The sequence below is a fragment of the Siphateles boraxobius genome, unplaced genomic scaffold (genome assembly GCF_051911475.1).
Source record: "Siphateles boraxobius isolate OS27281-9 unplaced genomic scaffold, OSU_SipBor_1 66, whole genome shotgun sequence".
Classification (NCBI taxonomy): Eukaryota; Metazoa; Chordata; class Actinopteri; order Cypriniformes; family Leuciscidae; genus Siphateles; species Siphateles boraxobius.
In genome coordinates, this window is record NW_027509193.1 from 25,750,169 (window position 1) to 25,773,881 (window position 23,713).

Genomic DNA, 23,713 nt, shown 5'->3' on the forward strand with positions numbered 1-23,713 from the left:
GCAAAATGCTCCTTTCTTTAATTATTTTTTCTAGGTGACTAACAAGTAACGGTCACCGAATATGGTTTTTCTGAGGCAAATGTGACGTTACGTGACATTGTTTACAAGCTGTTTTATTGACGTCTTTCTGTGGTTGAAACACTGATTGATACATGATACATACCTTCAGATGTTCATTCATGTTTATTTGTTGCTGTAACTGGTATTAAAACGGAGGAGATGATCAGTTCGCGTGCGCGCCGCGCTGCCACTTCTTTTAAACTGAGGTGATCAGTTTACATGTGGTGTGACAGCGATCTGTCACACCACATTAAACAGCACAAACAGGGTTTATATTTTGAAAATGGACAGAATTTTAAATATGAGATTTTGTTTCATATCAAAAGTAACAATGCACAAAGCTTATTGCGATTGGATGCTTAAAAGCTTATTTATTGGATGGAAGGAGCACTACAATGTTCCGGTCATTCATCAACTGAAAACAGGATAGACTAATCGATATTTCGGATTTAAGAATCCGTATCGGTTCATAAAAAAGAGAATCAAATAAATTCGAGAAATCAAATTTTTTTTTTTTACCCAGTGCTAGTCTTCCATATTGTTTGCCTAATTAAGAATCACTGAAAATAATCAAATAAATAAATTGCAGGCAAGACTCCTATTTACCTAAGTAGGGAAATACTGAAATATCTAACTGCTTGCCAAATTCACATTTAAATAATATATTTGAAATGAGCAACAAAATTGGACAAACTGTGTCCATTAATGTTGTTTCTTGTGCTCAAATCATTTAAAAAGCGTGCATTTCATATTTGTAAAGTCAATGCTCATGTGCAGTCATAAGTGAACGTTTTAGGACATTGACTATTTCTATGAAAACCGGTGCTTCGTACTGCAGCTGCAGTCATGTTGTAATTTTACCAATTGCCGATTAGCTTTTATTTGGAAAGCCGGACTTATTCTGCCTTATTGCGTGTTGTGATTTCTCCCGTTTATAGTAACGAGTGAACCACCTTGGTATATGAATGACGGCACTCTTCTGTAGACCCAATAAGTATGTGATGAATAATTAGTGTGATGTGTTCATTTATTTTTATAAAAAATGTTTAACTGACAAATCCATTGCAACATTCTCAATTCTGAACTCTCAGTAAAGGTATCTAGGTAAAAGTATCTAGCTGCCTAAATCCGATTTGATGCATTAAAGATCAAAAGTTGCTGTTTTTTATTGTATGAAAATGCATTACAAAGACAAAAGTCCTGTGACCATTTAATCGCACAATTAGTGCTTTATGAGAGGAGAGTTGTCTAGTTTTGCTCTCAATCAAATGCATTGTTTTGGCTAATCTCAGAGCCGGGTGGTTTGGTTCAAGGCTTAGAACCAAGGTCGCTAAAAAATTTGGATGTCATTACTGCGCTCTATTTAACTGTAGCTCCCTGGCCATTTACAGATTCTTTTTACCCAACTGTTTACTTGAGCCACTTAGTGTTACAGCGAGTGAAATATTGCCAAGTTTTCCCATTGTAAGGTCCAGTTCAGAGTTCTCCATGGAAAAATTTGGAAGTGAAACATTTTGTTTTTGGTCAGGAAACAGAAGGGGTGTGAAGTGTCTTGAGGGAGGCGATGACAGAAATGGGCAGTTTTGTTTGGACTTTGTATGCTTTCTGTGGTCTCCCATGGCCTATTATCCACTTGGATGAACAAGTTTTAGTCTATTGAAGGGCGAGAGAGTTCCTCTCAAAGTCATCCCTATAAAGGATAATCTAATTTAGTGAAAAATTTCAAACTGGTGCAGCATCTGGTAGGGGGATCTTAAATGAGAGGGGCTCTGTTGCATTTCTGCCCTCTGTGAAATGTTGTCCTCCATTTTAGTTTCATTAGAGTGGCGGCCCACGGTTGCTCAATGACTGTGTTTAGCATTCAGCACAGAATCACATCTTCCTTTTATCAGTCCGAGAGCGGCGAGGAGCAGCCATCCTTCAAACTCCCATCACAGTCTTTCTCCCAAATTCCAGCGGTCTGAGAGCCAGAGGTCAGGCAGCATGCTCAAAATCTGGATGCTAGTTCTGGTTTAATACTAAATGTGTATTCCTAAATTAAGGGAGCAGAAAGGTGGTGCTTTATCTGTTAATTTGCAGCACGTTTGCGTGGCATAATGAGATAAATTTGTCATATTTTGTCAGTGGAATATCCCTCCCTCAGTTGCTCGCTCTGCATGTGCCTCTTGTACTAAAAATAGCCCGTTCCAGCCAAGGAAAGGAAGGTGCCTTTGTGCAGGACTGTTACTGCAGCTCTTCAAAGCGGGTAGTTCAGTGTGACGCGAGAACTGGTTGCGAGAGGATTTAATATGACGAGAGCAGGCGTTTGTGCGGAGGGCTTGACTGCAACAGATCGCTTGTTGTCCACCCTGCCCTCTGGAAATGTAATTCTGTGACGGCTTGTGCTACAACAACACCTTTAACGCATCCAGAGATTGAAAATCCGTGCTTGGGCACTCAAATGTTTACATGCCGCCGCCGACGCCGCTGCTGTTTATATGCCTCGCCCGTCTTCATTAATTGAGCCTGTTGTGGAGAGCCTGGGCTTCTGCAGGCATGAACATACTTGCATTCCATGAGAGCAGGCTGGTTAATTGTGCAGTCAATAACTCACACAGCCGGTGTCGAATTGGAACTGAAATCTAGGATAAGGAAAAGTGTCTGTTCTCAGCCTGAGCCTCTGCTTTCATGAAGCCTGTGTGTTCTGCTCAGAAAAGTCCTTTGGCAAAGCCATTGTCACACTTTCCGACGTGAAGACCATGCTAATGGCACTGGCCCATTATTTATGGGTAATGGAAAACTAATTGAAGCTTTCACTCCATCCTTCGCTGGCTCGACATATTTTTCTCTGTTGTGCCTTTAATTATGCTTTAGAAATGTGGTTCTATGTAAAGAGTGGGAAATGTTGGGGGGGTTTTCGCAACTAAACTTCCCTTTGTCTTACTGCTCCTATAAAGATTACTGAATGCCATCATGTCGTCTCAAAGTGAAATATATTATTGGAGAATTGCATTTTTTGCCTCTACAAAACGACACTGCAAAATAAATATATATACATTTTGCTTAGTATTTTTGTCGTTTTCCATTAAAAAATATCTAAAAATCCTTTACTTGAGATGCACAGTTACTTAAGATATTAAATATTGCTTTCTGAAAAGAAAAAAAATCTAAATTCAGCGAGTTAGTGCTTAAAACAAGAAAAGTATTCGTCAGTCACTGAGGTAAGAAAAATACACTAAAGGTGCTCAAAGCGATGTCACGCGATTTTTAGGCCAAAACATTTTTTGTCACATACAACAAACATCTCCTCACTATCCGCTAGCTGCCTGTCCCGTGAACACACTGTAAAAAACACGGTCTCTGCAGACACCCCAGGCTCCACAAACGGCAACAAAAACAAACTGGGCTAACCCGCACCACAAAACATAACAAACTGTTCCAGCCAATAACCGATAAGAAGGATTTGAGGGTGCGGTTTGGGGGGTTAGTGTGCGGATGAGGAGGAGGGAGGGTCTAGCTAGCCTCCGTTTTGTTTGACAATACTTTAAACGTCAACAAGAAGTGACGTCACCCGACATCGCTTAGAGCACCTTTAATTTAAAAGCAAAACCGCTTTTTTGTTCTTTACCCCATATAATATTTTATCTTTTTATTTAAAGAATATACTCTCTTCATTTTGATCAATTGTTCAGTAAACCAGACTTAATATCTTAAGCCAATTTGCATTTCAAGTAAATGTATCTTGATTTAATATATTTTTAATGGAAAACAAGACCGAAATACTGAGAAGGAATATTATTATTATACTTTTTTTTTTTTTTGGTGTACTCCTTTCTATTGAGTGGTTTTCCCAATGACATGTAAACAGTCATTTTTAAACCACCTCCAGCATTTCAACAGAACAGCATAAAAGGAAGTATTTATTTATATGAAATGATGTTTTGCAGAGTGTGTGTGAATCATCAATTACAGTTTCAAGTTTTTCAACAGCAAAATGAACCCACACGGGGCGACTTGGACAAGGCTACTTCCAAAATAAATCAATAAATGTGAAAAATGTATCTGAGCTAAAATTATTTTTATTATCTGAGAAGAGACTGTGGAGTAATAAAAGACAAATGATACTAGCCATTTAGAAAATCATTTACTTTTTTTATTTTTGTGGTCATTATACCAAAATATGCAGAGTGACCAGGATTTCCAGGATTGCAAGTATTTCCCAAAGGACATTTTTATTACAATGAAGAAAAAAATACTTCATACTGACCTTTACTACCAAATACCTTCCCTTCCACTTAACAAACAAAAACAAATTTTAGGGTGACCCTTCCCATGTCCCAAGCCCACATCAGGCGAGCAATCCACAAACATGACAGATATTTAACCCTGCTCGGCCGGTCGATCTTTCTCCCCCCTGAGGCAGCTGGTGTGAATTTATCCCAGGCTTTGCAGAGAGAGCCAATCAGGTTTGGCCAGCAGAGTCCTCCCCCTCAGGCCAGATCCAGGAGGAAGTGATCTGGGGGAGGCTGTCCCACATCACCTCCCAGGTCCATGTCACAGTAATAAGGCTGCCACTCGGTGATGGACACCTCTGAAGCCTGGCTCTGGGTCCATGCTTGAACTGCAGGCACCCTCATGAATCCAAATGAAAAAATGCCAAACATCCAACCGTTTTTTTTGTTTTTTTAGCACAGTAGCCCCGTCTTGGACGCCACACATGTATCCACCCCTGCTGAGTGCATTACCACAAAGGCCCATGTACTCATATCCAATAATAGAATGACCTGCACTTTAAAGAGCTGGTCATTGTTGTTTCTCTCTTTCTCCTACAACCAATAAAACTCTGAATGCTTCCTTTTTTCTTTTTTTTTAACAATATTGATACGCTTGCATGTTGGTTCACTTTAGTAGTGGAAACAAAAAAAATTCTTGAGCTGGAAGAGGGCGTTGCAAATTTTTCTAAGGTGAAACCTGCCAACTTCCAGAAATAATATTCCAATAATACTCCAGATCTGGAAGAGAGAAACCTATGTTTGGATTGTGCTCCGCCTACACACTGGCTTAGCCTGGTCTGCCTCTTTTTATTCCTGTTTTCCATTTGCATTAGAGCCCATTTTGGCTCTCACTTGTGATCTCAAGAAACCGTTTGACTTCTCCCCCTTGATCCCCAGGGCTCTGACTTCTTGACAGTAAAGACAATAAAAACGCTGCAAAAGGATACATTTATCGTGCAAGGATTTTTATTTTATTGTTATTTTTTAAAGGGTAAGCCCCTCCAAATTTTGTCCTTGAGGGTTGCGCTTGAATAAGGAGGGGAGTGAGGGGAGATGGACAGAAAGCCAAGCTCAGTTCAAAGATCAGTGTGTTTCTCAAGAGAGCTGTCTTCATGCTCTTGGGCTGCTGTGTCTTTTGGTTTAGACCCCCTGCATCTCCCCTCTATAGCCTACTACTATGTAATTTTAGACACAGCCATTAAGCTCTGGGTATAGACAGCTCCTTTCCACTGTTGACAAATTGACCCCATTTACTTTATTACACCTTTCATTAGTGAATGATTCATCTGTATGTTATACCAAAGAATGCAAACAATGGTATTCTTAATCTTTCATCACATTGTAATAACTTGCTCGACTTTCACTTCTTGCAGATATCAGCTAGGCATGTGCAGTTCATGTATAAGTTCATGTTAACTGATAGCCGTATAGTCTGTTGTTGTTAATGCAGCCTTTCTAAAATATATTGTCGATATTTAATATCAGCATTAAATTTCATGTTAATTTTTTTAAGATTTGTCTGGTGAAATAACAGATTTCTCTCTGGTGACTTATGCTGGACTTCTCTGATCATTTAGTCCTCTTAAACTAAATAACTATGGCCTGGTTTCACAGACAGGGCTTAGATTATGCCAGGATTAGACCTTGGTTCAATTTGGACATTTAAGTGTCTTTTATAAACGTGCCTTAGAAAAAAACATTACTGGTGTGCATCCTGAGACAAACCAATGGCATTGTCATTGTTTTCATCTTGCTTTCAGTTAAAACTGCTCAAATGTGCATTTTAGTCTGGGACTATAGGCTTTAGACTTGTCTGTAAAACCAGCAGTACAAATTCACATTTAGATCTGCCTAAATCCAATCAGTAACCAATGGATAGAACAAAGTCCCCGCCCTACATTTTTTCCCTTTTTTAATTATTGCTCTCAGATGTACGTCACAATGTGGAAGAGATGATCTGTCGCTACTTACATTTAAAGCCAGATAACATTCAATTTAAAAATAATATTGGCTGTGTTTCAGGAAGGGAGTATTCCCTCCAAAAAACTGAAAACTATTTTCCTTTATGGAACGAGCACTTTTCGCCATCCGGTCATTTCCTGATGGATAAAATAAAGTCTTGCCCTACATTTTTTTTGTTGTTGTTTCCATTGAATATCCTGATACATAACTCACATTATGGAAGTAAAATTGGTTGCAAATTTCATTTTGATGTTAATATTACCCTGGCATCAGGATGTGCAGTCCCTAGATTTTGGTTTTTGGCTCATGACTGTGTCCTGTCTTACAGATACAGTGTGGTGGTGGAGGGCGAGAGGGGGAACAGGCCACATATCTACTGCCTGGAGCAACTGCTACAGGAGGCGGTCAGTACACCACACTGCCCTACACCGTTCGTTGACCCATATACACGTTACGACTCACCACAACAGGCCTGTGTTTTATACTTCAGGCACACTCCTCAGTTTCCTCTCTCTGCTAACAGGCCCGGGGCACGCTGTAATATAGAAGCTGTTTAGCACCTTCCCCTGCTATTAAGCTAAGGGCATGTTTTGCTCCAATACCTCTGTCTGTTGGTATAGGCACATGCTACCGCCTTTCCTTCCTAATGTACCGTTGGAAGCGGACCTCTGCCAAGAGCAACCTTAGCCATTACTGCCTCTAAGATGGATTATATACACAATATATATGTTTCCTCGCCAGAAAAGGATTCATTTGTTATTCATTCAAAAAGATTGATGACCGCGAATGCACACAGGTGTTGATTTAATAATCCTCTCTGATCCACACTTCCTTTGTTTTACAGATTATTGATGTGAAACCACCCTCCGTCAGATACCTTCCCCAGGGGACCCGAATCGCAGCCTACTGGAGCCAGCAGTACCGTTGCCTCTACCCTGGCACGGTCGTCAGAGGTATAGCTTTCCTTTTCAGCTTAATTGAGCTCCTTTCGCTGGCTATTACAGACTATTAACTAATGCGTTTTACTGCATCTATGTCTCTTGAATGGAAACATATGCACAAATGTCCAATGTCCTCCACACAGAGGTGCAGTAAGAGAACCTTTCAGGGTTGTTTCATTTCCTTTAATCTAAATCTTTTAGCCAAACCCAGAAGCACTGCCAGATAAACCGAGCCGGGGAATGAAGGATGGTGTGGTTAGCTTCATGCAGAGCTCTGCGCTTTTATTATTTATTTTCCCTCCTGCTGAGGAAGGAGCGAGCTGGAGGCTTGTCAAGAAACTCTTAAAGGGAGGTTGCTGCTACTGGTGCTGTCAACCAATGAGAATGAAAAGGCCCTGTATGAATCCCTACAGCTGCTGCTGCACCACTGAGAAATATGCGGTCACTCTTTTCGCGCAGCAGTATTTGCTGTTTCAGAGAGTGGAAATGAAAATTGAGGTGATACAGGTTCTTTTGCGTCAGTCGTCAACTCTGTTACGTGTCCACAGGGAGTCCAGACATGGAAGATGTGGACGATTTGATTACAGTGGAGTTTGACGATGGAGACACTGGCCGAATCCCTCTCTCTCATATTAGACTGCTGCCGGCGGACTACAAGATTCAGTGTGAGTATTCAGATAAGCAGGGGGTAAAAGCCAAGGCATGAAAGAGCACATGAAACGTTACCTGAATCTCCAAGTTATGTAAACAGCCCATATGTGCTCTGTTTGATTTGGAGTCCATGCAGCCACTGATTTTTGTTTGGTTTTGCTCTTGAAGCTTGATTATGGATTCAGTAAAATGTTTTTCCACTAGTTGCCAGGGGGTTGCTTATGATTGAGGATGAGACTGGGATTTTTGAAGGTTTGTGTATAGTATTTAAGAGCACTGGGTAAATATTAATGTGTATGTATTTGACTCTGTATTTGTATATGTATTTGACTGTGAAAATGTTTATGTATGATCATTATCAAAATATATGAGGCTGAAAAGCACATGGGAATGTTCCAATATTTGGTATTTGCTATTATTTTATCAATTGTCTAACAGAAATGTCCCAAAGTCTGTTATTAATATTTTCAGTATTTTCTGAACAGGTGCAGAACCGTCCCCTGCCCTCCTCGTGGCCAGCACCAAACGGCGAGGAAGGAAGTGCAGTAAGGATGTACCTGATGGAAAAGAAATGCCACCCAAAAACACAGTGGAGTCTGCTCCAAAAAGTAGAGGCAGAGGAAGAAAACCCAAACCTAAGCCTGGTAATTTCCTCCTCTTTTAAACCAAACATTTACCGTCATTTACATTTTGGCTTGTATAGAAGAGACATATTTTTGTAAAAGTGGTTATTGCTTTGGTTCAGATTAAACATCAAGTAGTCAGAACTGGTGTTACTGAAATGAGAAATGCAGTAATCTTACAAAAGTGTATTGGATTGGTGGTTTCATAGATAATAAATCACATTCTTTTACTTGGAAAGAACTTACTGTCAGAACAGGAACAGCTTTTAGCCTCCCAGCATTTTTATAGAGGTAAGTGTGTTTTTGGTCTGGCATATTAAAACCTTCCCTCCTGTTCTGCTTTCCAGAGCCTGAAGTCGCTCCAAAGGAGCATGAAAAGTCTGACACACCAACCCTGACGCAGGTCCCTGAGAGGCCCCTGTCCAGCCAGAAAAGCGGCCCACGGCCAGGTAGAAAAATGAAGCAAGTCGGCACAGCCAGTCCCTCCATTCCCGTATCTAATGAAAGCCAGAAGAAAACCGCAGGAATCAAGCCCCCAGCCAAAGTGCGTTCCCAGCCCCAGTCTGTCTACTCGCAGCCACTCTATGGAAAAGTTCTGTCTGTGGATCTCTATAATGAGCCCTCCACTTCTCTGGCCTCCTTTATATCCAACAATGAGACTCTGAGTCCCGCAGGGAAAGGAAAGCCAGTCAAACGCTTGCGAAAGCCTGAAGAGGAGGCAACTGGGTTTGGTGTAAAAATGCAGCGCAAGCAACCTCAGACTGAGATCCTTATCAAGCTGGACCATGAGGGAGTCATGTCACCCAAAACTAAAAAGACCAAAGCCCTGATGATGATGGAGGGCCAGAACCTCTCCAAAAGAGAGAATAAGTCTGTGATGGGTGTCAGCTACACTACGATATCCACTGCTGACAAAGCACTGAAGGCTAAAAACAAGGCGGTTGAGGCAGAGCCGCCTACTGCTGAGAGCGTGTCCACCTACAGCGTTCGTAAGATGGGAAGCGGCAGCGAAGGTCTGATGAAGGTAAGTAACTCGGGGGAGAAGGACAAGAAGGAACTGGAGTGTCCCAACTGCAGCAGCAGTAGCAGCAGCAGTTCGGAGTCAGACGGAGAGGAGGAGCAAGGGGCCTCACAGGACAAGAAGCCCAAACAAGACTCAACCAGCTCCAATAGCTCGCGGGCATCAAGTCCCGCCTCTTCCAGCTCATCCACAAGCAGTTCCTCATCCTCAGCTGGATCCAACTCCTCCTCCTCATCATCCTCCTCCTCCACCACCAGCGATGAAGAATCCTCCTGTAGCTCAGATGAAGAACTGGTCGCTGGTTCTCAACTATCCCCTGCCACAGAACATGCACCTCCTCAAGAGGAGGAAGATGACGAGAAGGCCAAGGTGAAAACCGGGCCTGCTGCCAGCATCCAGAAGCTCCAGAAGCAGCAGGCATCTGCTACTCAGCAGCAGAAGCCCCAGAAAGAGCAGAAGGTTAAGCAGGGTGTCGGTCGCCCCAAAAGACGAGAGGGAGTCCACCTCCCAACAACTAAGGAGCTGGCAAAAAGACAGAGGCTACCCTCTGTTGAGAACAGACCCAAGATCTCTGCTTTTCTTCCTGCCAGACAGCTGTGGAAGTGGTTTGGAAAGCCTACTCAGGTGAGCCCATGGATTTTAGGTTTGCGTCTTTCTGAAAGTCCCACAAGTGCCATTTCTACCACATCTCAAATCATGTGTTGTGTTTAATAGCATTGTGTAAAGTCTAAATTATACTTCAATTTTGAGACAAACGTTTAGCGTATGTGTACAGCCAAAAACATGACATTTTAAAGTATAGTTTATTTGTTAGCGTGCACGAACACATTACAGACACTGGACAAGGATGAAATTTTCTAGAGTCTATTTTCTATCGAGTGCCTATTTCTCTTCAGAAAATATGACCAAGTTTGTTGTTGTTCTGTTTCTTTTCAATTGGGAAACGACGAGTTGGGCCAGCTAACCAATTAATGAATTAATAAAAAAAATGTAAGGGACATATGAGAGCTGAACATACAGTGTATCCGCGGTTAGAAAAATGTAGATGTGCATGTTCTATGCTGGTGAAATTGATGGCATGCACACTGTGCGTATATCCTAGCATATGCACAAAAACCAACGTATAATTTGGGCTTAATGGAAAAACGGTGATGGAAATGACATTTTGTATTTTTGGCATAAAATAGTCAACTCCTTTGTCTTGCCAAGGCTAGACATTTTAAAGCTAGCATTTTATTTTCCCACACTTTTTGCGTGCGACAAAATTTCAGCTTAAATGGAAATGATACATATTGAAAATATTATGTTCATTATATTCACCTTGATTTTTTTTCCACATCACATACGTCATCATTTAATGTGACCTTCATATCATAAAAGGAAAATGTTGAAATCTGTTAGTTTTAATTAAAATCAACCCAAAGAAACATCCTTTTTTACTTTCCTTCAACTTCTGACAGAGGCGGGGAATGAAAGGTAAGGCAAAGAAGCTTTTCTACAAAGCCATAATGCGTGGGAAGGAAATGATCCGTATTGGAGACTGTGCTGTGTTCCTGTCTGCTGGACGACCCAACCTCCCATTTATTGGACACATCCAGAGCATGTGGGAGTCCTGGGGAAACAACATGGTGGTCCGTGTCAAATGGTTCTATCATCCAGAGGAAACCAACCCTGGGAAGAAACTTCATGACAAAAAGGTTACTTTTTGTCTCCCTTTCCTAAACATTAATATTGGTTTGCGGGCATAGTAATATGACCTTTGTACTGTACTTGGACTTGTCCCAGTCTTGCCTTTTTATCTGGGTTTGTAACTAATCAAATTTTGTTTGGCAGAACTGGGATCAAATGTCCGGCCAAAGTCTTCCTGCTGTTCTGCATGCTTCCAACCAGAGGAAAGACTTCATGGAGGTAAGAAAACCAATCAAGGAAATGGTTTGATCATCTTTGTCTGGTTGAAAACAGTCTGATAGATCGCTCTGCTTTCTCTTTTCAGCGGGCACTTTACCAGTCCTCTCACATTGATGAGAATGACGTCCAAACCATTTCTCATAAATGTCTGGTGGTCAGCCTTGAGCAATATGAGCAGATGATTAAAACTAAGAAGTACCAGGACAGCGAAGACCTCTACTACCTGGCCGGGACTTATGAACCCACCACTGGAATGATATTCAACACAGATGGGGTTCCAGTAATCTGCTGAGAATCAACAAGTGAGACATGTGGAACAAAACAAATGAGACATAAGGGCTAGACAGATGTGTTGGCTTTATCCAAAGCCTGACTAATCAATCAAGTATGGAAAACGTCCTGACAAAGATACAAGCATCAGTTGAGATCTGAGACTACTTCAACAGATGTCATGTTTGCTCATCATTTCATACACAAGTCAATGGTGTTGGTATTGTGAAATTGCGCTAGTAGAGATTCAATTGTTTGGCCTGTTATTGGAGCAACCCTAACCTTGTTTTGACCCAGTGAAGTGATTGCAGTGGACAAATGATGTTCAGGAATCTCCAGTTGAAGAGTTAAACGTGTCAAAAAAAAAGTAAAGGCACGTCAAAAATGTCTTGAAGGTCAACTGCATCTGCTCTGCTGAGCCCAACCATCACCGATGCGGCTGGAATTAAGGTGACACCACTTCTGCAGGACCTGTTCTCCGGGTGAGAAGGCCTGCTAGGAACCCGCTTCCTTGGCCGTGGGACCAACAACAGAAAGAGTAATTGAATCTGACAGGATGTATCACACTTCTGTCCAGTTACTACTGGTAGAACCCTGCCGGATATTCAAGGGCTGGCTAATGAACTTGAACAGGGAAAAACGAAACCCGACGTAAATCTGCGGCCCATGTGAGAAGCACTTAAAAGAATGGACAGAACTGTGGTCTGCGAGCCTCCAAGGACTGTTTATTAATAGGAAAGTGTGAGTCACTTTTCCACTGAGCGGCCCAGAAGATCTATCAGAATATTTATATGCGATCCTAATCCCTCAGCTGCGGCGACAGAAAGGTTTCTTTTTATGAGTGAAGGGCTCTACTGGGATGGAAGCAGATGCAGATAATACCCGTTTGTAAATACATGCATACGAGCTATATATGATATGGACAAATATATTTTATTTTCGTGTACCATAGATTTATGTGACGGTAATTTTTTTAATGCAGCAAAAGATGAAAAAAAAGCTTTAATAAACTGTGAATAAAGTTTAAAACGTTAACAAATATCAGGAACTAGTTTTAAGAGTACAGATCTTGTAAGACGTTACTGGAATCTTAGATGCCCACTACATTGACCACGTAATGTAATCTTGATATCAAAACTACTATTACAGGACAAATGGTTTGTAGGATTTGACAGTGTTCAGAGCCAGTTGTCCCATAATGCAGTTTTACAACAAAAAGCACTTAAATTCTGCCCTTGGTCTTATACAGGACAGACTTCCCTTGACAATCCCCTGTTCAGGTGGACGTGAAGCGTTTTGCGGGAAAATCATTTTAGTTCTCTCATTGCTTCTCAGGGTTAGTGAGAGATGGAGAGTTTAAAAGCTACGCTTGCTTATCATGTCTGTTATACTCTACTTTCCCTTTTTACTAGAATTACCCCCCACAGAAAGCAATTACTTCTCATGCATGAAAGCACTTTCTTCGAATAAACAAATAGCAGCGGTGCAGGTGACGTTCTCTGTTAGCGCTGAAAGTTGAAAGCGGAGTTGTTTTTTGCCTTTCTCACGTCTGCGTTTTTCTCCATGTCGACTTTTTACTCTCCATTATTCCAAGCCGTTCTTTGGTTCGTTCTTAATAGCCTTAACCTTGGTCCCTAAAAGCTGCCGTATACCGGCAGAATCAAAGTCTGAATGTTGTCTTAGAAAATAGGTCCTACTGATTGATATTGTGCTCCGGCGAAAGTGCCATCAGTCATCAGAGGCTGTTAGGACCAGGCTATGTATTCGCTGCTTCTCTAATCAAGACCAGTGAAATGTATTTGATTTATGGCGTCCTCACATGGATGAAGAGACTAGCGAACACCTTATTTGCTTAATTGTAATTATGGTTCTTATTTGTGCCTCGTTTTTATGGTTCAAAGGGGTATGAATGTTTTCTCTTTTCTTTTTAAGTTTAGACATGTGTCAGTCAAGTACACGTGTTGTGTTTTATGCTGTAAGGAAATCGTTTTCCTTTTTTTTTTTAAATTATTTGTATATCTTTTTAAGTAATGAAAGAAAAACAATTAGATGATCTGTACTGACTCTTTTTTCTTTTATTTTTTTTTTAAACAATTATGGTTACCAAGATATATGTAGAAAACATGAGGTTAGTGGCTACATTTTGAATTTTTTTTCCTTTTTTTTTTTTTTCCTTTTTTCTTTCTGTAGTTGCCCAGCCAAATTTTTTACACTCTGTTATTCTTTCTACCTCCCACGTTGGTTCAACGTTTCATGTTTTTGTTTGATATTTTCTCTTGGTGGTATTATTATACTTAGTGCACATGGGCTTTTAAACCATTGCCTATTTTTAATTATTTTGCCATGATGAATACCCTCTGTGAATGATGTTGATTTGATACTTATTGATTCTTTCTGTCGTTTTGTTTAGTTTTTTCCCCCGTTCTTTGAGGGAGTGAGATCAAGAAGGGTATGGACACTAGAGCCTTCCAGTCTTTTTGATTGGAAAATATTTGGCCTACTCAGTTTTTCGTAAATTTCTTTATATTATAGAAATGTTGACACTATTACGTATAGTAGAGCGGTCTGAAATGTCTGAAATATATATTTTTTTTCATGTACGTTTCATATTACATTGCCCAGTCTCTCTTAAAGAGATATTATCTTGTTGATATTCAATAGGTTGTATTTCTTAACATGTTTTATCATTGTATGTGTGTAGTTTTGAGGCTTAAAACGATATTCAGCCCATTCCGGTTTGGACTGTTTTTCTAAGTCACCTAATTTGGTTGAGGATTTTACACATACCCAAAGCTAATTCAAATGCCAAATGATCTTCAAATGCACAGTGAACCTGAAGCAACATTAAGCAAGCTCTTTTTGATTTGACACAGTCTTTTGTGTCAAAGATTTTTGCCTGTTTAGCGAGTTGTACAATTTAAGTGCCCCTCAAAACAAAAGTTTACTCGGAGCTTGAGTCAAGCTGTAAAGCACTTTTTAGAGTATTTTCGTCTGCATGTTTTAGAAACCGCATATATGCTTCTAGGAATAATATTAGAGCAATCTACAAAAGTATATTTTGCTTATTGTGACGTATTGTAACGTGAATGGAGGTCTGAGTCCATTCCTTCCCCTCAGGTCACTGTATGAGACAGTGGCCTCTGTTGGTAGCAGTCATGTGGGATGAATCGCTCATGTCCTCAGCCACTCGTCCAGGGTCTGTTTGAGTGTATCTTATGACGTATAAGGTTTAACTGGCTTATTATAAAACCGCATATAGCCGACTAGAAGCGTAATAGAGTTCACTGTTTGCATGATTCTGTTCAACCTTTTCCGTTTTTCTTTCTTTCTTTATGACATTCCCCCTCTCTGAACAATCGTCCTCCATGCTTAATGTGCAATACTGCTGAATTTGGATTCTGTGAGGTAGCTGCTAGTGAGGGAAGGAACGTGTTCATGAATGTGGGAGATGAGAAAGTTAGTGTGGACTGGAGGCTGGTCCTTCACTGGTCTTCATCTGCTGTTCCTTCAGCATTGGTATGGTCCTGTTACAAAATAAAATAATACAATTTTAAAAAGCTATAGTTTTGAAAATATTATTTGAAATTTTAAAGCATCAAGGTGTTTTGTAAATGATCCTTTATGAGAGGGGGAGATGAATACGGATATACTTTGTACACACTTAATCTTGTAAAAAACAAAATTACTAAATACATTTTTTTTTTTACTGAAACCGATGTTAAAGATTGCTGTTAACTTGTGTGTGTAAACCTAATGGGATCGGATTTTTTTTTTTACAGATGCAACCAGCATTATCAGTGTTTTTCAATTCTTTTAGTATCTCAGTATTTTCTAGTTCATCAATAAATGTCATGAAATGGAATTGAGTTTGTCTCTTTATTCATGTATTTTTTCATTAATTGAGTGTGTCGAACCATGTGGCTCTGAATTGCAACTATGATCCATCTTTTTGAATCTGTAATACTTTAGCTGAACAAATGATAGCCAAGCAATATGACTTGGCATATGACCATCATCATACTGAAGTTTTGGTCATGTGACCACAGGAATGCTGTAAATGGGATTCATCTCACAACATGGGCATGGTTGAATTGCATATTTGATGTCCACATTGAGGAAAATGAATGTTGTCCTCAGTAAAAATTTTGTGGCGCTCTGTTGAAAGTGTTATTTGTGTTATGGTAGTAAATGTTGAGCCATTTAACTGGCAATGGAATATCCCCCTCCTTTAAAAATCACATTTCTGAAAGAGCGTTTTTCAGCATGCGTGATGATTCATTGCACACTCGGTGCTGTTCACAGTGGTGCAATAGATTCAAAAGGTCAACGGGGTGTTTTGTTAGGCAAGAGGTGGTTTCTGAGTCTCCCTTGTGGGCAATCACATTCATCAGGATACCATTTTTGAGCTTCCTGAAACATTTTACAATTTATAGCAGCTGTTACCATTGAACTGAAGCTGTGCTCAATTTGCTAATGCTAGTGAATGCTAATCTTTAGTAAATTCTCCACTCGCCGACAGAACGACTTTTGCTTTACAGGGAAAAAAATTGTATCCTGAGCAATTAAAGGGAATCGTATTTGCTTTGTTGACCATTCATAAATTAGCTCTTCAACTGGAAATGAGCCGCCAAAAGGCAAAACATGTTTGTGACTATGCATATACGGTAATCCGTGGTCTGAAATTGAGCTAAAGTGAAATGCAGGGAACTCCTATTATAAGTGGGCTGTTAGACCGTGACCTCACTGTTTGAAACCATCTGAGCTGCTGTTCCACCATCCTAGTCTAAATAAGGAAGGGATTGCATTTTAAGTGCTTGTGAAATTGGAAAGAATGGTTGCATTGTTGTCACAAATCATGTTGAATTTAAACCCCTGAATTATTTCTTATCCATCAAAGGCACAACTTCTCAATTTCCATTAACACTGCAGATGAGATTTGAAAATGCATGTCTTTGATTTTGCTTGTAGTGGCATAAAATTAGCATAATGCAATCTAATGGAAGTGCTCCTTAAATTTTACTACTGACAAAATGCATCTTGCTGATTGAGGCACATATCATGAATTCTCATACTTTTTTAATGTTCTAAATAAGCAAAAAGAATGTTTATGATTAAACACGACTGCAAAAGTGGTTTAACTGAAATATTTTACCTTTTAAGGGATACTCACCCTTATGTCATTCCAAACTTTTGCAGAAACACTATTTTTTTCAAAATATCTTTTAAATACATATTTTTGGCCATGCATTGAAAGTCAGTTGGGTTTTTTGACTTCCATTGTATTGACAAAAACAGTTAAAATTTCAGTTACACTTTATTTTAAGGTGTCATTGTTACAATGTAATTATACATTTTAAGTACTGGGTAGCCTAATAATAATTGACTACGTGTATTTACTATAGGATTAGGATTTGTTTGAGGGTTAGTTGCATGTAATTATGCATAATTTACTGCTATAACTATGGTAAGTACATGTAACATATGTAACAAGGACACTGTAAAATAAAGTGTTACCAAAATGTCTTTAATTTATTCACATATATGATATTTATATTAATATTTATACACGTATACATGTTGGGAACGACATGAAGCGGAGTAAATGATGACTGAATTTTCATTTCGCCCTGAACTGGCCCTTTTATTCCCAGATTTGGGTTCGCTCTATTTCAGGAGGGTTTCGTGATCCTTTCATGAATCACTTTCATAAAGACAAAAGGGAAACAAATCCCTCCATATATCCAGTGTAAAATCATTCACAACCGAAGCGTCTGATGTGCAGCGTTCCATTCAGGCCAAAGACACGTTTGAACCTGTTGCTTTGTCAAGTCAACTCAACAGAACTCGGGGAGTTTTTATGTCAATCATTTAAGAAGAGGCATCACATGAAAAAAAAATTTGTTTAGGGACCTCTGCTTCTCTTTGAGCACACAAAAACTTGCCAAAAAGCACAATCTGGTAGCACTTGCACCCCGTAATATGTAATGGTCTTTGTGTCTTTTGTGGGGGGGGGGCTGAATCCAGAAAGAAATTACAGACTAATGACTTTCCTCACACTGCTTGTGCTTTTAGCATGAGAGAAGTTGCTTGTGACTAAAAAATATTCAAAGGTGAATCACCTCTGAATTATCATGGAATTTCATTTGAATGAGTAAGAGGACCGAAGCTCTAGGGCAAATGCAGCTACACGGCTCAATAATGTGCCCTGAGTAATCTGCGACCATGTGTGAAAATGACAACAGTCAAAGGGAGCACACATTTATACTCTGTTTACATGCATTATCATGACGAAAAAAAACAAAAAAACATTGAGTATTTTTAAGAGCAGCACTGCGGCCTTGCGGGAGTCAAAGATTGCTGTCAAAGCTCATAAAAGCAATTAAACCCTCCAATAAACCCACCAAAGACCACCTTCCTCTCTCTTGACAAGCTATGATTCTCTGTCAGAAGGGGCCACAGCGCAACGCAAAGAATCATTATGCTAATAAGACCAAAAAAGCAGAAAGCAGCCATGCAATATTCATACCCTCCATCATGATAAACTATTCAGGAGTCATTTAGCTGGAATGCTCATTTAACGAACTGAGGCGTGGAACAATTAAAGCGCGCCGAACGATGGAAGCGTACTGTGATGGAGAGGACGTCGGCAGCTCAATCTCTCACCAGGGATGCCATTTGAAGTTCTAGACACTAATGGTTGACTTTTCCTCAACACTTCCCCTCAATATCCAGGGTCCATTTTGTGTCTTACATCACCAAGGCCACCATAAAATGGCTTCCGAATGGAAGAGTGGCTGATTTTCGCTGTGACCCTTCACTGCTCAACGCAGGCTTCAACTGGAGATATGATTGAGTATTCGTTTTAGGACTGCATTAAACATTAAGGTCCTCAGAGCAAGGGTTGCCCATATTGCGAGAGCATTTTACCATTTATGACCTCTTAAAATGATTGTAGTATAAAAACAAACATTTACCGGCTGTCTCAGTCCATCAGTTTAAAAGGGAAAGTGTAATAATTCAGAAGTGATTGCTTGTTAGAAAATGGCTTCATTTCAGCAAAATGGTCTCTGGGTCTGTGGAGGGGAAGGAGTCTCAGTTCAGAGCCTCTGCCTTCCTTCATTACATCGTGTGCTGACAGCAAACAAGCCGGCCAGCATTGCTCGGGGCCACGAGGCCCAGGACCCGGTCCTGTCATGGCCCATATTGCTCTCCCCACCAAATTGCTTCCCCCTCAACAGGAGCAGGATTTATGGCAGTATAAAGCACGGAGATGCATGTCTGACCGTGCTCTCGGCTGTACAAACTGCTTCAGGGAGGGGAACATTCATATTATAATCTCGGGGGCATAGCAATCACTGCCTCAACATTAAGACAAAATGAGAGAACAACACTCGGCGCCAATGCATGTGCATGCCCCTGTTAGAAATAAACCAAGAAAATGTGTGCAATGGACCTCGGCTACTCACAGGAGAGCCATTCGCCTTGTTGTTCCAATATCCTGCTGTGTGGATACATTAGTAGCCAGCTCCCCATTCAGACTGTCACCGAATCTCCGGGCTCCCATTGTGGTGAGAGAGAGACACCCAGAGCTTTGGTAATATCACACTGTCATTTCGCTTGAAATGGTTATCTTTTACAGGAAAAAGATGGCATTTTTTAGTAACAGAAAGCAATAAATGACCAGTTATATTGTGTTTTTGTATGTTATAAGCTGAAATTGTATCTGTTTTAAGGAAAATTACACAGGGAAATTTCATGATGGAAGTGAATCATAGTATCTGTGAGTATTCAGCCCTCAGAGTACTGAACTTATTTACCAGACTTCATAATGAAATCTGCAGTCAAGCGCTTCCAATTTGTTTCACAGTACTTCATCGGCGAGGTGTGTTTGTTTAGTTGAGCTGACTTGCGAAGATGTATTTACTCTGATGGCGCCTTTGAGCACGCGTTGGCTATCTAGTTGCGGCATATGCTCCATGGCAATTTAAAGGCAAATGTAAAATGTAGTTCACAAGCATTCCCACTTGGTTTTTTATTGGCCAATCTGTTGCTGAGTTAGTTGTATGATGAACTTTGCATGCGACTCACGTCAATGAATTCACAGCGTTCAACCTAGTCGCACATGCTTTGCTATTGATTGCAACAACATCATCATCATCAACAACTACAGCTGTGCTGGTAATAAACTGCAGGGCAGATGTGCCAAAGTTGACTTATGGAGGTGAAAAGCCATGTTCCAGCTCAGCGTTTTCTTTCAGGTTGACTGTGCGTGAATGAGAACCAGACAACCGGAAATCAATGTGAGCAAATGGCGGTTGAGAGGGGGAGGGGTGATTGCAATGGTTGGATCAAGAGCCATTATATTCAACAAAATGGGACCTTCAAACCCTGCAGAGCACTTTTCCCAAAGATTGCCAAAGTACGCGATCTGAGGGGAGACTGGGTGGGGAAAAAAACATCTATCACTGGGGGGATTGCGTTTCCTGCTGCCTTCCTATCAAGTCACCGTCACAAATTACTGCCGATCTATTTGGGAATTAGCAGTTGGATCCAGTGAGGGGCTGATAGACAGAGGTGTTAATAAAGGCTGCTCACCACCTCTAGCTGTGATGATTGTGAAAGAGGAAGACGAACAATAATCAGCGATAGGCCACCACGCTCCTCTGCCAGCAGAGCGAATTCAGTGGCCACAGGATCCTCAGGCACGCCGCACACACCTGGGAAGAATGTCTTTTGAAGAGGGCCATTTAACAGTAATTCTGGCTCTGTTGCAGAGAATGGTTTGACATTGGTGGGGCTGATGTCTGTGACGCCCCTTCGGTTTGCTGTCGAGGAGGAGGAAATCAGCTGGAGGGGAATTTGCGCCCTCAATAAACTCCACAAACCATTCAATCAAGGACTGATTTCTCAAGGCATCCATCAAAGCTTGGCCTGGAATTAAGTGTTTTTACACAGGAAATCACTTCAAATTAAGTTATTTCCAATCAGTCCAGTGAACATTTTGCCATTTTGACTGTCACTGTTTTAAACGGTCGGACAAAATGAAGCTCAGCTTAAATGCCAGTATTGACTGTAGTTCTTAAGAATAACTCACAAAAGCTGCTATTACATTCTGTCTTACAGCAGTGCCCAGTTACATTTAGGACCCATGATATTGTGGGTTCAATCTGGTGATGATTAGTTGGTAAAACCTTATTCTGCAAAACTCACAATTAAAATGTAATTAATATTTAGATTTACTGCAAACTAAATTAGGATTTATCTGACCCACTCCATCATTTATGTCATTTTGACCCAGGTTCTAATTTGTATTTAATTTGTTTGCATTGAAGTTATTTTAATTAGTCTCTGTCAATAAAAAAATAATAAACTTGAAAACGGCCACTAAATATTTTTTTTCACAGAATTAGATTTATTCAACATATTTATATAATTAAAATATCAATAAAAGGTGAACTAAAAATAGAATGCATTTATAATATAGAACATAATACATTATATTTACCATTTTATTTATTCATTTTATTAATAAACAACATATTTTGAAGGCAAAGCAAGTTTTTGATTCAATCCTCCTCCTCCCTCCATCCTCTCATGATTCTCCCAACCTCTGGATCAACGATGTCCCCATTTTGAAGAGTGATATTGTTGAGCATATACACAATAATAATTCAAATTGCTTTACATAGAAAAGGAATTAAAAATAATCATAAAATAATCACAACAGGTGCCTAAGAAATAAAGATTGACAATAAAGGCAGAGATTTAAAAAAAAAAAATATTCCTGAATTGCCCCTATCTATGTATTGCCACTACTCTAGAGTGGAGTGAAAACTGAGGCGTTGTTTAATAGAAACAATATAAAACACAAAAGAATCAAAATTCTATTTTTTCTTTTATTCCCAAAAACGGCATATTGTGATATATATTTATATGTATATATGATATATATATATATATATATATATATATATATATATATATATATATATATATATATATAAATGGATATATTTTCCCCTCTGTGTTGTCATGATTAAGGTATTTATGGATTGACTGACTGGGACATTTTTGTGTTTAGTTTTAACATACGTTTAGCTTAGAACAAGATGCAATCCTCCTCACCCCACAGCTTAACAGCCTGAATTGGGAATAATGAAAACTGTTTCCATCTTTTTCTTTTTCTCATTTCTATTATGTGCCTTTTCAAATGTTTTGATTGTGTGAGACATTTTCTTTTTACTACTTCATAATAAAGAAGCGGATAGAAGACTGCTGTGTTCTCAAATGGCTTACTATCTGGTTATTAATCTGACAAAAGCATCTTCACCAAGATCAACTGAAAGTACTTGCTGTGCAGCTCCTTTGCCAGTAATAAAAAGCATGCTTTTTTAATATGCAGACACAGAGTGCGAGTGCATAAGCAGTTTGCACTCAGGAAAGTGCTAAGACGGTTTTGAATTTTAATCCAATGTTGACTGTTTTTTGTTTTGTTTTTTTCATAAAAGAGCGCATGTGACGTGAATGCTCTGAAACACACACTGAGGTTCTGAGCGCTCTCGCTGCATGCTAACATACGATGCATTCATCTGCTTGAAGAGAGGCAGAGGAGGCCATTGATCCGTGTTGCCTGGAGGGGTGAGGGTTTCCATTCCTGCGGGATCCATTGGGTCTGCCTCAAATATTCTAACAGGAGTCCCAGGTGGAGCTCTCCCATCCCACTGCTGCTGCGCCCCTAAAGAGAACAAACAGTGAAGAAGGAGCTGTCAACACTCAAACTGCCTGGAGGACCTTCACCTTCTTGCATTAGATGGTCCAGACCGCTATAAACACACCTGAAGCGCTGAGCTTTATCCTGTAAACTCTGTGGTGAAAGCAGAGTTCACTCAGCAACGACTGACGCCAGGATGTGAAAAAGTAAACCTCGTTCCTCTTTTCCTTTCAGCTGCCCTGCGGTGCCAGGCCTGCCGAGAGAGTTGGTCGGAAACTGTCTCTCTGCTCCCTAGACAGCCGCTGTGATGTTCAATCAAGCCTCGCACAGCTCTGCACTTTATAACTGGAAAAGAATCTAATCCATCATAGTCACCATAGCCTTTTTAGTTTTGCACAGCATTCACGGGCACTGCACTGAATGTATAACACCTCTACCTGTGGTACTAGTGCTGTCTCTATACATGCAGCGAACAATCCACAATAACTGATTCAACTGACTCAACCCTGAGTAAATGAACAGAGACAGGCAGAGAGGCCAAAAGGTTCAGTGTTCCCTCTGAGCTCATTAGTTTCATTCTATACCCAATGTCCTTACGGATTGATTGATGACCTTCATCTGTAGATCACAGCATCTGGAGAGCAGCAGGATAGCTGAGATTGTGCTGCAGCACAGGGTCCATTTAGTGTGGAGTCCAGCTGCTCTCAGTCACGGAGTTTGGAGTGAGTGACCATGAGCGATGTGGATTTCTCCCAGTGTTTGGAACATTTCTGACAGCTTTCAAAAGCTTGACGGGGTGAGTCACATAAACAAAGTGGCAGTCTATGACAATAATCCATTAGCTCCAAAACACATACGTTTAAAGGAAGAGCTCATCCAAAAATGAAAGTTCTGTCATAATTTACTCGCCACCATCACGTCGCTCCAAACATGCCTTACTTTATTCTTTCTTTAGAAATTTTGAAGACTGCGATCTTCCCACGCTGCTAAATCTATGCGGCTGCAGCTTAATATTTTAGCACCGAAAATCCTATTTTAACTGTGTTATATTGTGAATACGCAGTGCATAAATTGACAGTAATTCAATAAAAAATTATTTAAGGATAAATAATGGCGAGAAACTTCTTTATATTGAGTTGTTTAACGCGGACTGCAGGCGACGTTACCAGCGTTCGCGAATATGATTCCTATGAGCATATCATGTAACATCTGTCCAGGAACTACAGATTAAAAAGACTGTCAAATCATCCTACCTGTTTATTTTTCTACTGGTAGGACAATCTAATGAGGTATTTTGCACTGTAAAATCATAT

At 40.1% G+C, this 23,713-nt stretch overlaps 1 protein-coding gene across 6 annotated transcripts in view; it reads left to right on the forward strand.

Annotated features, from left to right (window-relative positions):
- The window catches only part of tnrc18 (trinucleotide repeat containing 18), an 86,627-nt gene extending 63,804 nt beyond the window's left edge, over positions 1–22,823 (forward strand). For 5 of the 6 annotated variants that reach the window (XM_077213293.1, XM_077213296.1, XM_077213297.1 and 2 more), the window contains exons 23-30: positions 6,604–6,679; positions 7,120–7,228; positions 7,765–7,881; positions 8,353–8,511; positions 8,838–10,135; positions 10,972–11,208; positions 11,345–11,419; positions 11,505–15,551. In XM_077213293.1, coding sequence (XP_077069408.1) covers positions 6,604–6,679; positions 7,120–7,228; positions 7,765–7,881; positions 8,353–8,511; positions 8,838–10,135; positions 10,972–11,208; positions 11,345–11,419; positions 11,505–11,711 — 2,278 coding nt within the window. In that variant the 3' untranslated portion in view covers positions 11,712–15,551. Of the gene's footprint in view, positions 1–6,603; positions 6,680–7,119; positions 7,229–7,764; positions 7,882–8,352; positions 8,512–8,837; positions 10,136–10,971; positions 11,209–11,344; positions 11,420–11,504; positions 15,552–22,634 lie in introns of those variants that run through there. The other variant, XM_077213299.1, reaches the window with a different exon arrangement.
- Positions 22,824–23,713: the final 890 nt, after the last annotated feature.